The 18,097-nt window shown below is 39.7% G+C and overlaps 1 protein-coding gene across 3 annotated transcripts in view; it reads left to right on the forward strand.

Annotated features, from left to right (window-relative positions):
* GART (phosphoribosylglycinamide formyltransferase, phosphoribosylglycinamide synthetase, phosphoribosylaminoimidazole synthetase) overlaps positions 1-18,097 on the forward strand; it is a 27,293-nt gene continuing 9,196 nt past the window's right edge. Inside the window, exons 1-14 of one of the 3 annotated variants that reach the window (XM_081199206.1) lie at positions 705-865; positions 2,748-2,768; positions 4,751-4,899; positions 6,987-7,082; positions 7,869-8,043; positions 8,204-8,315; positions 9,021-9,089; positions 10,617-10,742; positions 10,950-11,037; positions 11,357-11,442; positions 13,016-13,184; positions 14,739-14,970; positions 17,150-17,244; positions 17,962-18,071. In XM_081199206.1, coding sequence (XP_081055332.1) covers positions 4,755-4,899; positions 6,987-7,082; positions 7,869-8,043; positions 8,204-8,315; positions 9,021-9,089; positions 10,617-10,742; positions 10,950-11,037; positions 11,357-11,442; positions 13,016-13,184; positions 14,739-14,970; positions 17,150-17,244; positions 17,962-18,071 — 1,503 coding nt within the window. In that variant the 5' untranslated portion in view covers positions 705-865; positions 2,748-2,768; positions 4,751-4,754. Of the gene's footprint in view, positions 110-704; positions 866-2,015; positions 2,769-4,750; positions 4,900-6,986; positions 7,083-7,868; positions 8,044-8,203; positions 8,316-9,020; positions 9,090-10,616; positions 10,743-10,949; positions 11,038-11,356; positions 11,443-13,015; positions 13,185-14,738; positions 14,971-17,149; positions 17,245-17,961; positions 18,072-18,097 lie in introns of those variants that run through there. The other 2 variants (XM_081199207.1, XM_081199205.1) reach the window with 2 other exon arrangements.

Here is an 18,097-nt window from a genome sequence, read left to right on the forward strand (position 1 = left end):
CTTCTTCCCCGCAGAGGGTTAAAGATTGCTACATTTGAAGCATTCTGGGAAATGTAGTTTTTGCCGTATGGTCCGTGAAACTGCCCATTTTAAAAAAGCTGCCTGAAAAGTAAGTTTTTGCTTTCGCTGGGGGGGGGGGGGAATCGATTAAAAAAAAATACATGGCTGGGTTATGTGCTTCTTTACAGTGCGTAACAGAACTGTTGCCCTTACTTTGCAGTGAGAGAAGTTTTTTTTCCCAGATTTTCGTGACCACGTGTTTTGATTTGCTTTGCTTCTGAGGTTTTACATGGCTTCTTTACACTTCCTATAAAACCCGTGTTTGGAATGCCATATATCTTTTGCGTTTCTCACGGGTTGCTTCCATTTCAGTTTGATACAGGCATTTTTAAAGTAAGCAAGGTGCCAGCAATACTGGCATCCCTCCAAAATGTTATAATTTGTATGAATATAGTTTGTTGTTGCTTTAAGATCAATGGGTGCTACAACTTTACGGTGCAACTTTCTTTTAAAGTTTTATGGGTGTTTGTTGTAATGCATGAATTTTGTGTTCTCTAAAGACAACTGATCCCATTCGTTTTTCACAAGAATGGAGAAACAGTTGCATTGGGGATGAGCTTCCCATCTTTCCTTTCACATTAAAGCGGTATTGCTTAATCATAAGCAATGTGACCAGCATAAATAAAGTTTAACTTAATTCCTAGGTACCATGTTATGGGTGTTCAATGCCTTGCAAGCTTGTTTTTTATATGGGGTGGAACTGAGTGTTTGAGATCACCTAAAAGGAAAGCAGTGCCGAACTTGGTGTTGACAAAATAAATGATGCAAGGAGAGAGAGTTGCAGCCCAAGACAGGAAGAAAGATGGTAAGAGAACACCTAGCTACTTTAAATGAATTCAGATATCTAGAGCCTGATTTCTACTCAAGAGTAGTAATAGAGCTTGGTGATACAATCTCAGAGTCTCTGTCTATAATCTTTGCGAATTACTAGAGAATTGGTGAGGTCCCTATGAACTGGAGGTGGGCAAATGTTGCCCCTATCTTCAAAAGTGGAGGGAGACCCAGGCTACTACCAACTGGTCACCTTGTCATCATACCAGGAAAGGTCCTAGAACAGATAATTAAACAGTCAGTTTGCAGAGAAGCTGATAAAATGTGAACTGGACAAGCTAACTGTTAGGTGGATTTGTAGCCTCACTAACTGTTCCTTGTCATCCTGGAAAAAAAAGTGAAAAGGAGGGTGCCGCAGGGTTCTGTTCTTCTGTTGTTGTTTAACATCTTTATAAACATCTTTTTTATGTTTAGTGTGTCCTTCTCAGCATAGGGTAATTATTCTGTTTGCCTGGTAGTGGCCAATTCATGTCAAAATGAATTGTTACCTAGAAGGTTGCAAAGACTTTTGACTTCAACCTTAAAATGTTATTGATGTAGATTATATTTCCCCCTTCCATTCCCTCCCATAAACAGCACATAACACCATGTCATTTCCTGGTGCAGTTTCAGAGCTCTCAACTGTAACATATTTCAAGGATTTTTTTAATTTTATTTTTAAAAGGCATCTGAGCTTCCATATCTTTCTGTTTTTCTCCTTAAGATACAAAAGTAGCTTGTGTTAGGAATGCATCCTGTACCAAAAGTATACTGGGTTATTGTTTCATTTGCAACAGTGGTACCTCGGGTTACAAACACCTCAGGTTACAAACACTTCGGGTTACAAACTCCTCTAACCTGAAGGTAGTACAGTGGTACCTCGCAAGACGAATGCCTCGCCAGACGAAAAACTCGCAAGACGAAAGAGTTTTTCATTTTTTGAGTTGCTTTGCAAGACGAATTTCCCTATGGGCTTGCTTCGCAAGACGAAAACGTCTTGCAAGTTTGTTTCCTTTTTCCTATGGGAAACCGTTTCAATGCATTCCTATGGGAAACCGTGCTTCGCAAGACGAAAAAACTCGCAGAACGAATTAATTTCGTCTTGCGAGGCACCACTGTACCTCTGGTTACAAACTTTGACCCAGGATGAGAACGGAAATTGCGCAGCAGCCGGAGGCCCCATTAGCAAAAGCGCGCCTCAGGTTAAGAACGGTTTTGGGTTAAGAACGGACCTCTGGAACGAATTAAGTTTATAACCAAGTTAGACTGCAGAAAGTGTTATGTGCACGGAGATCCAAGCATGGTTATAACCCATTTTGAATAGATCTCTTTCTATATCACCACCCCAGCTGTGCCGTGTTACATAGGAGGCTAGTTTCATTGAGGATAGGATGGAGGTTTGGAGTAATATTGTGCATATTAATTTCCAATAGAGATAGCTCATAAAATATGGCCGAGATCCAAAGAGTTGCTTTTAGTGTGCCCAAATTTGGGAGTGTTTATTTGAGAATTTTGAGGGGGTCTATTGTTACTTTTGAACATTTTAAAAATGGATTGGCAAGTGGCTTGTGGGGCACTGTTCTTTGAGAAGCGCAAGTCAAATGCCCCTTGGGAGTTTGGGACCTAGATGCATGGCACTTTGATCCCAGTCTTTGCAAAATTGTGAGGCAATGCAGTTTTAAAATTTTGACTTCTTTTAAAAAGAGCAAGATCTTATCTACCCTGGAAAATGTTGTAACCACCCTCTTTTACGCTAAGCTGATGTCTCCTCTTCATTGGTCACTCATTAGTGGGGTTTTGATAGGCATATAGCCAGAGGCTGCTCCTTCTTTCTTTCTTTCTTTTTTGCATGGCTATTGGAAACCCACTCTTTCCAGATTGCTGCTGTCAAGATCACAGTAAGTACATTGTGTGTCCTAGTGTAAGCCTCCAGTTCTAGCGAGAATGACTTATGTAAAACCAGTCCATCTCTATTATAACAGTCCTAAATGCACTTACTTGGAAGTAAATCCCATTGATTTACTGTAGTGCTAAGCATGAATACCAGGAGGTGTTTTCATCAGAAGTCTCTTGGATTTGCTACCAAATGCAAATGTTTGGGCTTGAGGATTTAGTGCATATTATTTTGTGTGTTTTTTTGTAATTTGCTCTTCAGGCATGATAAATCAGTCATCAATTGAATTATTTATCATACAAAAGTATATATTTTTCACTACAGATTAAATGTTTTCATTACTAAAACATTTACTAGTAACATTTAGTTACTAAAACATTTAAAGGACAATTTAGTTATTTGACAAGTACTGGAGCACTGTAAGGGAGATGAACAAAATTGAGTTGTAAATTGCATTTATTGCTAAAATGCCAATGATTGCTAAATAAAGCATTGCTTCATTGTATTTTCCTAGTTTACTTAACCATAATTACCATTTTTGTGCTCAAAGCAACCTCTGCAAAGATCTGTAACAACCTGTTCTGTGTCTGCTTCCTAAGAACAAAGTACGCACATCTACACATGAGTCTTGATAGGTGTATTAAATCCTGAAAGAACCTCAATACACCATATTCTACTCTTGCAGATTTGTGATTGAATTACTGTGGAGGCAGCTGATGACTTTCTGTATGCATAGTTATTTATTAATTGATAATTTTATTATTTAATTTTTTTGTAAACTACTCTGAGGTTTTTGTACAATCAAACAGTATATAATTTTTATGAGATGAATTAATAAATAGGGCACATTTTATCTTATTATGATGGTATTCAGCTAAATTTTACTCAGATTGCACCCACTGAAATTAATGAAGATCACTAAGTTAAGTCCACTCATTTCACTAGATCTTCTCTGAGTTGAATACCACTCATTTATATTTCTATTATAGTCATTATTCTAAAATTGTTATACAAATTTAATATACAAATAGATTAGCATCTGCTACTATTATGCAAATCTGTAGCCTCTTTCATCCTATTTTCTGGCCAACTGTAGTTGTGACGAGTTGGGAAGTCATTGACTTGGAAGTGGGATATATGCATACGTAGTGCTACTATGCAAAGTGGATTGAGTTTAGAAAGGAGCATAACAGATCTTATTTTCCCCCATCTCCAAATGGATTGCGTCTCTGCATACCCAGGAAGAAGTGTTTGGCAGGGTTTGCTTTTTATCTGTGCCTGACGTTGGGAGGAACTGTACACATTGACTAGAGTGGGGTTAATGACCAGCCGCTCTTGAGGATTATACTGGAGCGGGGTAGGGAAGGGCAAATGCCATGTTTGCAAAAATTGCAACAGGGGGACTCCTGTGAATTCTTAACTAGTTCGGAACCTATTCCCTCAGGAGCTATACAAAGGTTTTCATAGCGAAGGCAGCCAATTAACCACGCATTTTAAAATGTATAATCTATATTGCACATTTCAGCAGCAAAAATAATCTCAGTCAACCAACCGTTTGTTATTTTTTGCATTTTCAAATATTTTTAAAGTTAGTGTGGTATGTATAAAGAAAATCCTCTGTTATGGTTCAGTCAAAAATAGATCGTTGCACTATACAGTGGTACCTCTGGTTACATACGCTTCAGGTAACCCAGAAATAGTGCTTCAGGTTAAGAACTTTGCTTCAGGATGAGAACAGAAATTGTGCTCCAGCGGCGCGGTGGCAGCAGGAGGCCCCATTAGCTAAAGTGGCGCTTCAGGTTAAGAACAGTTTCAAGTTAAGAACAGACCTCCGGAGCGAATTAAGTACTTAAACCAAGGTACCACTGTATACTTTATGTTGCAAACAGCAGTGTGATATGGAAAGCAAAATGGCACATTATGCTACCACAGCTGTTGCTCAGTACAGCACTCAATATTTTGCATGTCCTGCTTCTTTCTGCACAGACCGATGGCTGAGCACGTGCTTGTGATTGGCAGCGGAGGCAGAGAACATGCTCTGGCTTGGAAACTGGCACAGTCTCCACATGTGAAACAGGTACTGGTCGCACCTGGAAATGCTGGTACAGCTAAGGATGGAAAAATCTCTAACGCAGGTAATTGAAGAAAATGTAGAGTAAGTTGAAATGCTTAGCTTCACGACATTAATCTTTCAGTAGCTCCCACTGATGAATTGTGGCCATTTTCATCTTTCAGACTCTTTCAGACTCTTAGTTTATTAGAAGAAGCAAAAATTAAAATGGCTGGCATCAGTTACTCTGTTCTGTGCCAGAAACTCTGAGTCTCTGAGCTGCCATTTCCCCCTTCATTGAAAAGAAGGGTTGCTGCATCATATAAAGACCAATATGCTCTACTTAGCTATCCTTTTCATGAAGAGTGACAGAGATGCCTTGGGCATTCACGTGGCACTCATGTGGTCTGTTCAAATGTAGAGCATGAAACAAAAATCTTTGTCTCTGTGCTCATTAGATTAATGTTGATTTCCTCTCCCAAAAGCCTTGTCTTTCACAGGACAGTACCAATGTTATGGTCAAGATTACTGTATTTTTATTTATATGTGTTATGTTTTTCTTGTTGTTTTCCCCAATGAAAATAGAAGATGCAGAAATGTAATCTGTGTGTCTGTCTGTCTGTCTGCCTCTATATATAAGAAAAACAGCTTCTTAAAATAATTTTTTAAAAAGAAAACTTTTCTCCTGTTGATGTAATGCTTAAAAGCGCATGATCTGTGTGCATGACAACCTGATCTGTCTTTTAAGGTACACATTTTTGCTATGATCTGCCTTTTAAATCTGAAGCAGAAGAGATAGCAGATGAGTTGTGGGAAAAGGAAGTGGTAATGTTTGGTCCCTGGAGGCATTTATATACATTCAAATTCCCATAAAGCCCAGACCTCCTTTGAGCACAAACTATATTCTACATTTCACCTTTGTGGAATAATTAAATCCTAGAAGACAAAAAAAAGCATTCTTAATCTGTTGGTATGATTCTTTTAGAAATGGGGGAAGTCACTCAAGGGCAGTTTTTCCAAACGTTCATTCAGCATTAATCAAAGTGAAAATTTATTCTATACCCAACCTTCATCCAAAGATCACAGGACAGTTTTGTGAGAACACAAAATACATAATAAAACAATAACAATCAGATCAGTAATCTACCCCCAACACATTTAAAAGGCCTTAGAATATTTAACCCACCAAAGGCCTGGTTATAGAGAAACATTTTCACCTGGCGCCTCAAGATATGTAATGAAGTAATGAAGACACTAGGCGAGCCTCCCTGGGGAGAACATTCCACAAACAGGGAGCCACTGCAGAGAAGGCCTGTTCTCAAGCTGTTGTAAAATGCTACACAGCACCTTTATCAGCGCCCACCCCCTCTGCTATTTAAGAGTTGTCAAATCCATATCAGGAATCACATCACAGAAGGAAAGAAGACTACAGGTTAAATATGCTTGGCCAATTGAAATATATTGCTTCATGTTTGTCAAGGGATGAGCAGTTTCTGCCTCTGTAACACCCCTTGAAACTGCCCAATGCTTGTCATGTGGAACGAGGGGGTAGGAATTCTCCTGGCCAATTGGTTCACATGACCCAGTTCACTTCAGACTTTGGATTTATTTATTCTTGATAAAAGTCAGAGAGTAACATTTTCTTTACTTTGTGGGGGGATGCTACCTGGTTTTCTCTCCCTTTCTGGCACATATTGGTGTTTGTGTGTGTGTGCCTGTCTGGTGCTGCTCATTAAAATTAAAATTACTCTCAAAAGTCTCCTTACAAAAAGTAGGGCAACTTTGCCATCTTTACACACAGAAAAGTCTCCCCAGTATTGTCCCGGAATTAATGTAACACCAGGACTTAATATTAACTGCAGTCAGTGACCTAGAACTCACAATTCCCAATTTAGACATGTGGCTTTCTGTGTACAATGCGACTTGAACCATTCATATTTGCAAATGGAAGATTGCATAATGGAGCTGTTAGGTTCGAACGCCTGCTCACTCTGAAGCTCACTGTGTGACCTTGGACCTTATCACTGTCTCTCAGCCTAACCCACCTTAGTGCTTTGAAGGTTAAGTGCCTCTCTGAGCCACGTGGAAGCGCAAGAAACAAATGTAAGCAGTAAATAAAAACCACAGCTAATTGCAACCGATCTTTTTTTTTTTTTTTGTGTCCGTTGATAGTTATCTCAGTCAGTGATCACGCTGCTCTTGCCAAATACTGTAAAGACCAGAAAATTGGACTTGTGGTGGTTGGTCCAGAAGTCCCTCTTGCTGCCGGTATGTCTAAAAGAAATTATTCTGCAAATTCCTGCCTCCTGTTTAATCTACTAATTTATGACTTCTATATGCCAATCTGAGTGTATAAAAACACACAAGTATGCTAACATGCATGCGGTATAGGCATCTCTTCTACCAGAACATGGTAATGAAGGGAGCAGACATTAAAGTGGAAAAGTACTTTTTGGCCTTTGTGGTTGGCTAACAGCTCAGAGATCTGGAGTGACTCTGTTTTGGTCAGAGTGTTTGCCTCAAACAGTTCTTTGCTCGTTGTTTGTCTGCTTCAGCTTTTGAAATAGCTACTCTAGATGATAGCCAAGGAATGGATTTGGTTACTGTGGCTTCAAAGTTCTCTAGCTGCTACTTCTGCCAACATTTATAGCTGGACACCATTTTTGTAATCTCATCTCAGTTGTTTTGTTTTAAATTAGGACTTATAAGTAAAACATGCACAGAATATTGCCATGTGAAGTGCTTTTGCATCTTCCATGACAATCCATTCCATTCTATTCCCTCTTATGCAGAAGGCAGCTAATATTCCACAGCCACTGTGCATGCTCAGAGTTTGTTGCTTCTGAGCAGAGGATGGTGACTGCCCCCTTAAGGGCTTTTTCTATAAAGGGGGGCGGTATTTGGTACTTCTGCTACCTTTGAGGTTTCCCCAAGGCTGTGAAGACCTTCCTCTGTGTGGATGCTGTACTCAGAGTACAGTGTTAGATCCATGATTGTCTTTCAATTAACTCTTTTCATAAAACCCATAACACTTTGGATTATTTCTGCTGCTAGGAATTGTTGATGACTTGACAGCTGCTGGCGTTAGATGTTTTGGTCCTACTGCAAAGGCAGCTCAACTAGAGTCCAGCAAGAGCTTTTCCAAAGCCTTTTTGGATCGTCATGACATTCCAACTGCAAGATGGAAAGCTTTCACTAATGCAAAAGAAGCATGTGCCTTTATTACCAGGTATAGCATCTTTCAGCACGGGGATAATTCTTTGTCTATTTTTGTTGCATCTTCCCTTCTTTTGAGAATGTGTATAGAGCTTGAAATCTGAATGAAATTCCTCTTACTTACTTACTTACTTACTTGCTTGCTTGCTTTCCTCCCCCCCCCCCCCGTTAAGTGCGGCTTTCCCTGCCCTAGTTGTAAAGGCAAGTGGTCTGGCAGCTGGAAAAGGTGTGATTGTGGCCTCTAATAAAGAAGATGCGTGCAAAGCTGTCCATGAAATAATGCAAGTAAGTTAGGACTGTATTAATAAAAATAATTTTATCATTAAGATTACACCTGAAATTGTTTCCTGGGAGCCTAGTATTGGGCCAAACCAGGACTGAGGCTGCACTCCTCAATGCACTTAGTGGAGAGTAAATTTCACTGAATGCACTGGACTTGCTTCTGAGACATGTTTAGAATTGCAGTGCCACTTAGACTGCAATCCTATGTATGCTTACCTATGAGTATGCCCCAACAAATGCAGAGAGACTTACTACTGAGTAAGCATTAACTGTGCTATTAAGGATGTGTAGAACTATCATTTAAAGCAAGGGTAAGGAGCCTGTGAGCTCCAGTTGTTGCTGGATTACAACTCCCATCATCCCTGACCTTTGGCCGTGATTACAGAGGCTGATGGGAGATGGAGTCCAACAGCATGTGTAGGGCCACAAGTTCTCTATCCATGGTTTAAGGGGGTATTTATTGTATTGCTTTCATCTGAGCGAATTCTTCCATGGAACTTGAAATGTATGATATCTTAAAATAGAAACAGTTTGAGAAGGTCTCTGCTATATTGCTGGGTTTCTGAAGATTGAGAATACGTTTCAAAGCATTTGTTCTTTCTTCTCTGCTGGATCAGGCAGATTCTATTTGCTAGAATACTATTACAAAGGAAAGTCTGTGTTCAGATATGTATGTATACTTTTCATAGATATGTGCTTTTCATGCAGGATAAAACCTTTGGAACAGCCGGAGAAACGGTTGTTGTTGAGGAGCTTCTTGATGGAGAAGAGGTCTCTGTAAGTATATCCTATAATGTCTGGCAGCCTTTCTGACACAACTTGTCTTCCATTCACTGAAATTCCTTCCCATTCATGGAGCAGCTCTGTTGGATCCCACCTGATGTCCATCATGCAACACATAAAGCAAGTCCAGTTGGTTAATCACTTTTATCACTTACTGTCTTCAGCAAATGTTCTTAACTTTGGCCAGGTAATGCCCATTCTGTATATTAAGTACAAGTCCTTACTACTTAAGGACTTAAAAGCTACTCACTGAGATAGACTATGGTGGCACTATTTTGAGCTCTACCTATGTGAGTTGCCAAAACAAAAAATATTCTATATATGTAATCAAAATACTGCATTGCTGAGTGGAACTTGGCCTTGCAATGTTACAGTTGTTCCGTCAGTGCAAGCATTTGTGCTTTCCACACAGAACAATCTCCTCTCTCCTCCCAACATGTACTGTACTGACTCCTCAGAGCTGATTTGGGAGGGCATGTGGGGAGAAGAAAAGTATTGTACTGTTGTATATTGTTTAGAGAAATGCCAACTGAGTAAAAGTAAAATACCTTGGACTAAATTAAAAAAATTGTCCAGTAGCACCTTAGAGACCAACTAGTGTAACGACCCAGTTACACTAGCAGGACTCATCGTATTAGCATATATTAGTGATACTGTTCAGTTGAATCTGTCTCCATGCTTTCAAATTGGCTTCCTTTTGAGTGATCCTAAATATTGATCCCTGGCTCTTGCTGGATATTATTGATCAGTCACAAGAGTAAGAACTCCATTTCAAATCAAATATGGATTCGGGGGGGGGGGACCGTGTGCCAAAAAAACCCCCCAGCAACAACAGCAGCAGCATATTAATAATACAAAACACCCACTCCTGAGGCCACCCATAAAGCATGGAATGTATATTTAATTGTTAGAAAGGAATTTAATACTTCTGTTTTCCAGAAATGGTGGGTGGCATCCCGCTGGATCATATTAGAGCAGACCCACTGAAATCAAATTACTTCAGCTCACTGATTTAAGGGGTCTGCTCCAAGTATGACTATTGTTGGATTTCACCAAGCACCTTCAGAAAAATATTATGAATTATATCAACATTTGCATAATTTGCCTGGTTCCTAATTTGTATAAGAGATCTCCATTTTCAAATATTGCATTTGTTTAAATGAATGTAAATGAACTTAAAGTATTGTACCGTTGTATATTGTTTAGAGAAATGCCAACTGAGTAAAAGTAAAATACCTTGGACTAAATTAAAAAAAATTGCATGCACACAAAAGCTTATGCCCAGAACAAACTTAGCTGGTCTCTAAGGTGCTACTGCACAATTTTTCGATTTCTTTCGACTGCATCAGACCAACACGGCTACCTACCTATACCTTGGACTGTCTCCCATCATTAGGAGGTCACTACTCATAATTAGCAACTTATTAATAATGATCTTTTTAAACCTGGACACTGAGTTAATTTCTGTTATTACCTGGCATAGTTATAAACCATCCATGGTTTACCTTGTTTTTCTTACAGTGTTTATGCTTTACGGATGGCGTCACTGTTTCCCCGATGCCACCTGCCCAGGATCACAAACGCTTAATGGATGGAGATCAGGGCCCAAACACGGGCGGCATGGGTGCATATTCCCCAGCACCTCAGGTAAAACTCATGTTTACAGGGCTTCTTTGTCAGAGCTTATTACTAAAGAGCACCTGTCATCAGAGCTCAGTAACAGGAAAAACAGATTCTTGACCCCAGGAGCAAAAGAAAAAAGAAAAAAAAGGCATGACACAATAGATTCTTGTTGCTAGAATTGGTTAAATTTTCTACATTCTTAAAAGCTCTACTTTTGTCACATTTTATTAGCTGTCCAAGGAACTTCTTCTGAAAATCAGAAATTCTGTTCTCCAGAAAACAGTTGATGGTATGAGAAAAGAGGGTATTCCTTACATAGGTAAGTGGGAGTATCATTATACGAGTGATATCCATCATTAGCCATATGCAAAGTAGACCCATTGAAGTCAATTGATTTCAATAGTTCTACTTTGAGCATCTGCTCTATGAGTTAAAGCAGTGTTTTGTTTTTTAAATGACAGCAGTCCAAAAATGCAACTAATTGTGGACAACTGCGGTGAATGCAAACAATTGCAGACAAAGCTTCACATACTTCTCTAGATGGTGGAAATAATAGTCATAATCTTAAAATAATGCAACATTCTTTTAAAATGTACTGGTTGTGTTTGTCCTCAATATCTTGTGCCTTTTTCCTTTAGGTGTCCTATATGCTGGATTAATGCTAACCAAGGATGGACCTAAAGTCTTAGAGTTCAACTGTAGATTTGGTGACCCGGAATGTCAGGTGAGTGACACTGTATATCTTGGGCTGCAGTACATCCAGTTGCCTTGGAGAAAGCCCCATTCAACTCAATGGGATTTCATTTTGAGCAGATATGTGTTAGATTACGCTTTAACCTTTTTTCTTTCCCAAACCCCTCTGTGGATTGGATCATGCTGGACTAATTCAGTTATCCCTCAGAATGCATTACTCCTGCAAAGTAATGTTACTATGCACTCTTACAATATTGGAAGAGTTGAAGTAATTGAGATGCTGCGGGAGACCTATTTGTATAATAAGCACCTAGAAGCAGTAGTTTCTAACACAGAAAGCTCATTGTTCTTTTTTTCTTGTTAAGTTCCAGCAACCAGAATTTTAATTGATTTCCTTAATAAAATTCCTGCAGTTGTGCAATAGCAAAAGTCCTGCCATTTTTGCATTTTTTGCATCAAAGATGTATTTGAATGGTGAGTCACTATTTGTGCGCTTGAACTGAACCCCTCCCTTCTTTGTGGGATGGGCCAAGGCTCCACCAGTCTTGCTAAGTGCACTGTCAGCAAATCTCATTCTCACAGCCATCAATCCTGCCATACACTTCCGTTGCCTCTGGGTTAGTGACTGGAGGGGGCAACTGGTACTCCCAGGGAAGCAGGTTTGACAGGTAGACGAGAGAAAGCTGTTATATGAAGATAGTGTACTGCACTGCAATTTAAGCCAAAAATGTGCCAGTACAAGTAGCACATCATGCCATCGTACCATGGCTCTAAATGTTTCTTCTGAATGATTAAATAGCAGTTGCATTATTTTATGTGTTTTGAGTACAGTCGTATCTTGGAAGTCGAACAGAATCCGTTCTGGAAGTCTGTTTGACTTCCAAAACATTCGAAAACCAAATCGCGGCTTCTGATTGGCTGCAGGAAGCTCCTGCAGCCAATCAGAAGCCACAGAAGCCTCGTCGGACATTTGGGTTCCAAAAGAACATTTGCAAACCGGGAACAACCACTTCCGGGTTTGCAGCATTCGAGAACCAAAATGTCCGAGTTCCAGGGCGTTCAACAACCAAGGTACGATTGTATAAGCATTGGTTTAAATGTAATGTGTGATCATATTGTGAGCATCAATCAAGCAGGTTTATTTGCAGTATCATTTAATAATCACATATTTACTTACCCTTTTTTCTGGTTTGAGGATTCTTGTTTTGTTTTTGTTACCTCTTTAATAAATAAAATTACACACACACACACATATATAAACATATACACACATATATACATTTTTATATATGAGATAGCCACAATGGGAAAGTACCATAGTCTAATTCTCTGATCTTCATTACTGTACTATACTTCACTGCAAGGTATATTTAATATATTGTTAAAGTTCAGTATACTTGTGTGTCTACACCAACTCATTCTACATGTTTTAATAAAATATGTTTCCTAATCAATGTGCTTGGAATGTCATACATTATATAATATACATTGAAATGCTTCTTTAACTTTCTTGTCATTTCCATGGGAGTAAATTCTCTAGTTTTCTTATTTTTAAAAAAGTAACACCAGAAAGATGTGCCTAACTCTGGTCTATATTTATGTAGGTAATTCTCCCGCTACTTAAGAGTGACCTTTATGAGGTTATACAAGCAACGATGGATCAAAAATTATCTTTCCATATGCCTGTATGGTTAGAAGACTGGGCAGCTGTGACTGTAGTCATGGCTAGTGAAGGCTATCCAGGAAACTATCTTAAGGGTTTGGAAATAACAGGTAGGAAACTGACACCCAGGTTCTAAACATGTAGAACATTATATCCTTCCACTTTCATGTGATTGACAAGAGGCTATGTGAGTCTCTTGCAGGTTGGCTATCTCAAATAACGAACGCTTTGGTTTTAACCAGTTGAGGGTCTGCTTTTGATTTCTAAAGCGATAGTTTCCACTTTGTCTCAGAATACAAAGAGCAACTTTAATTTCTGCAAGAAAAGACTGGTTACAGTATAGCCAGACACTGGTTGTATATTTAGGTAATAGATAACTCCTTTTACTTAAGTAAGTAGTAAATCCCTTTGATTTCATTGGGGTTTATTTCCTAGTCAAAGTGCTTGGGGCTGCAGCATTAGAGAGCAATCCTATACATGTCTACTCTGAAGTAAGCCCCACTGAGGTCAAAGAGGTTTACCCCAGGGTGTTGGGCTGTAGCCTTTGAGACCTCCCACTCCCACTTTCAATCATCATATTTACAGGCTGCCGAAAGAAGAGAAGCTTCTCAGTAACTCAGCCCCCCTCAGAGCAGTTGCTTTAGGGCCCTTTCTGCTTGGTATCCCTTTGCAAAACAGGTGGCCATCTTGGTAACTTACATGGATGTCTTGGTGGCCATAGCCACCTTATGCAATGACACCTTATCAGAAGGCGAGAAGGAACAGCAACAACTGTAAAATACAGGCAGTCTGGCTACCTGGAGATATGCTTTTGCCCAGCCCTGCAGTAAACCATATGTCTCGAACACGATAAGGTGGAAGGGAGTGAGGAGGTCTTTGGGTGGGTGGGTGGCTGGGTGTTTTTGTCTCTGTCCTCTTTGTGTGCGTGTGTGTGAATGCCAGCAAGTAAACTGAAGCCTTTGTTCGCCCTACATTATCAAGAGAAAGCAATGCATTTTACATGTTTTTATTTTACCATAAATGTTTTCAATGGCTTTTTATTTTATTTTTAATTGTTTTAGCACTGATTTATTTCCTGGCACTCAAGTCACAGAACGGTGTCAAATGTCGGGATGTAATTTCATAGAACAGGGGTACCTAACTTATGATTCTCTAGATATCATTGGACTCCAGCCAACATAGCTAACAGTACCATCATCAACATCTCAATAGATATTCTGCCCTTCCTCCTGAAGGAGCCCAGGGATATCAGCAATGAAAAAGACATATTTTAAAGTATTCTATAAAAACAGTTTTAAAACATTCTCTCAGCCAGTGATTTCAGGGTTGCTGGGAACAGTATCTTCCAGCCATATTTTAAAATTCTTCCTGAAGGTTTCTAATGAGGGAGGCAGACACAAAAGAGGATGATGTTAGGATAGATGCCACATATGAACCAGCAACTTCGCGACAACCACATATAAGCCACTCCTACCGTAGAGGTTTCAGACAGATCAGTTCTGGCCCACACGTGTCCTTTTTCATCAACTTTTTATTTATTAATGGGTTGAGTTCACTGCCATTTTTATTTGGTTAGGCATATTTATAATTGCTTGTGCACTCAATAGATGTATGGCAAAAGGTTTCAGGAAACTTTAAAAAATAAATAAATTCTCACCTTATAGGATTTCCTCGGGCGAAAGAGCTGGGTTTGCAGGTGTTCCACGCAGGCACAGCCATGAAAGATGGCAAAGTGGTGACCAATGGCGGCAGAGTCCTCACTGTGACAGCTATCAAGAAGGACCTTGTCACCGCACTGGAAGAAGCCAACAAAGGAGTAGGAGTCATCCAGTTCAAAGGGGCCATTTTTAGAAAGGATATTGGTTATCGGGCTATAGCTTTCCTTAAAGAATCCAGGTACCTATCTGAGGCCAAATCAGAAGGCGATAGTAAGAATATGTGTTAAACATAAGACATAATCCACACAAATCGCTACATAATCATTCCATGTTTCAGTAAAATCTTGTATCAATATATTATACAATATCCTCATATAACTATTCTTAATGGATATCCTTGTGCATTATCTCAAAAACAACTAGGATTAATTAATGGGTAATGAATAAGTATTTCTTTTACTGAAAACACTGTTGAGCAAAACATAAGATGGCTTACACTTACTTTTTCCACGGCTACTAATGCAACATTCATGACACAATATTAAACCAGTTTATCTGTCCTGTTTTTGAGAAGATTAGTGCTCTCACAGAGAGACCTTTTTTTGTTTCCTCTTGGAACTACATTGCCCAGAATTCTTTGTAAGGTTGTGTAGATTTGTTGTTAACAAGTGAAAAACTCTAGTGGGTGGGAAGAATGAAACAGTAACATGCACCTACATGAAGTTGCTACTCTCAAAATGCTTAAGAGTGACTACACTGACATCTCTTCATATTACTACGAATTAATCCATTTTTGAAGGAAATAAAAGTTGAGGATGCAAGAGGCTGGTACACTTAGGCTATAGAGCAGGGATAGGAATCTGAGCACCACCCCCACCCCAATTCTGTTGGACTACAACTCCCATCACCCCCAGCCCTGTCCTAGCGTGTGAAAATCTTCTGACACAGCCACTTGGAGGCTACTCTTGTAAAGATCAAGCAAATACATTTTTACCAGTATAACTGCATCAATTGCCATCTTGCACTAATGCAGCTTCACTGGTAGAATTAATCTAACCTTTAACCTAAATGTTTTTGTCAGTGCCACACAATATGAACTACTGAAGAAGTACTTTTTATAAAATAGTCTTCTACTATGAATGAAATACACTGTTAGTATAAAGCTGGAAGCATATGGCATCAGGTGTTAGTATACTGTAATACTAGTCTTTTTGTGTATGCAATAAAGTTTCTAAGAATGGTGCAGTATCTAGCTTTATTTTTATGGAATGTGTAGTATTTGATTAGAAGTGGTAAATGATATGAATCTGTGTAGTGTTCTCTATGCATTGAGTTGATTTCTCCTCCCCCCCCCGCCCCCCAAAGCAGACAAGGCAATATTTGGCCAGATGTAAGAGGACTCTTTCTATGCATGTTCATGCACATTCTAAGCCTAAACAGCGATAGTGAGTTTGAGTTTATAGCTAGCGCATCTGAGTTTATGCCTGGAGAGTAAATGGTGTACTCAAAATGCATTTGGGCTTAGCTGATGACAATGATGTGTAGCTTTAAAAATATTACAAGTTATGTATACAAGATATATTTTACAGGGCATGTTCCTGTTTTACTTCTGATAAGCCTGAAAACCCCGTAAAATATATTGTTGTTTACAAAAGTCAGCATGATCCATTTAACAGATACTGGACTTGGACCCGGGAGTCTTGGGCTCACATGTCAGCTAAGACTGCAATCCTAACTCCCACTTACCTGGCAGTAATTCAGTAGGGCTTACTTCAGAGTAGACCTATTCCTTCAATAGCATGCAGCTGCTGTGATACAGATCTGGGAATGTGAAAAGTGTGGAGCAGGGATGGGCAGGGAACTAGTCCAAGCTGAGGGACCACTCATTCTAAGAGCACGGGGATCGTAAGGACTGCCACAGAACTACAGTGGTGCCTCGCAAGACGAAAATAATCCATTCCGCGAGTCTCTTCGTCTAGCGGTTTTTTCGTCTTACGAAGCAACCCTATTAGCGGCTTAGCAGATTAGCGGCTATTAAAGGCTTAGCGGCTAAAAGGCTATTAGCGGCTTAGCGGCTTAGAAAAAAGGGGGGAGCGAAAAAAAATCGGAACACTCGCAAGACATTTTCGTCTTGCGAAGCAAGCCCATAGGGAAATTCGTCTTGTGAAGCAGCTCAAAAACAGAAAACCCTTTCGTCTAGCGGGTTTTCCGTCTTGCGAGGCATTCGTCTTGCGGGGCACCACTGTACTGACCTTTGAAATCAGGCCTTTTGGAGCAAACACTCTCACTCATACTTCTTAAAGGAAAAGGAAAAGTTCCCAGCGAATTCTTACATCTCCATACTGGCACTGGAAAATACTGCTATAGATGGATTGTATGTATGACTCAATTGACTATTGGCTATTCTGCCCTTTTAGGGGCCTGACTTACAAAGACAGTGGTGTAGATATTGCAGCTGGTAACACGTTGGTTCAGAACATTAAACCTTTAGCAGCGGCCACATCTAGGCCAGGTAAGATAAAATCTGTACATTCTAATTTAAACATTTGTAGAATAAGTTCATGAAAAATTGAGTTCTTTATACCCATACCCCTTACTATTTTGTAAAAATATATATGCAACTCTTGTATTTTACGTTTTGCACTAAGAATTCCAGATGAGGCATGCAGTTTAGCCATCGTGCAGAGATTTCAGAATACTGGAATTGTGCTGTAGTTAGGACCTGCAGAATATATTTAAGGAAAATCATTCCATTTAACATATCTGTACCATATTGGATAGAGACCCTTTATCTGACTGCAGCGTCAAGATCCCACCCACCCCTCACCTAACATTATTTGTAAAGCAGAGGTTAACAGAGCAAGGTGAATTTTTCTCCCAGTTGAATACAGTGGGACTTGATTCTGAGTAAAAATGCATTGGATTACATTGTGGAGCAAGTTAAATGTAGGAGCAAGGAGAGCAGGAGGGAGAGGCTCATCCCTCACCTTTGCTGTTAATTCCAATTGATTGGCTGCCGAATAATCTAGGCACCAGGGAGATCCATGGTGGGAAGATCTTTTGTCCCCTTTCCCTGCCCAGTTTGCTCTGCGGTGCTGCTTCCAGATCTGAAGAAGGGCAAAACCAATCAGGGATGTGGTTTGACAAATAATTCTATAGCCGCCTCTAAATCACCTCCACCATGTGAACAAGACCTTGGTGAATGAGTCCTTTTCTTCCTGCTTGGTAGGCTGCAATGCTGACCTAGGAGGGTTTGCTGGCCTCTTTGACTTGAAAGCAGCTGGATATAAAGATCCAATTTTGGTATCTGGAACTGATGGTGTCGGAACAAAGCTCAAGGTAATGGGAAGGTTGTGTGGACCGGG

This window comes from Podarcis bocagei (genome assembly GCF_964188305.1).
Source record: "Podarcis bocagei genome assembly, chromosome: 6".
Taxonomy (NCBI): domain Eukaryota; kingdom Metazoa; phylum Chordata; class Lepidosauria; order Squamata; family Lacertidae; genus Podarcis; species Podarcis bocagei.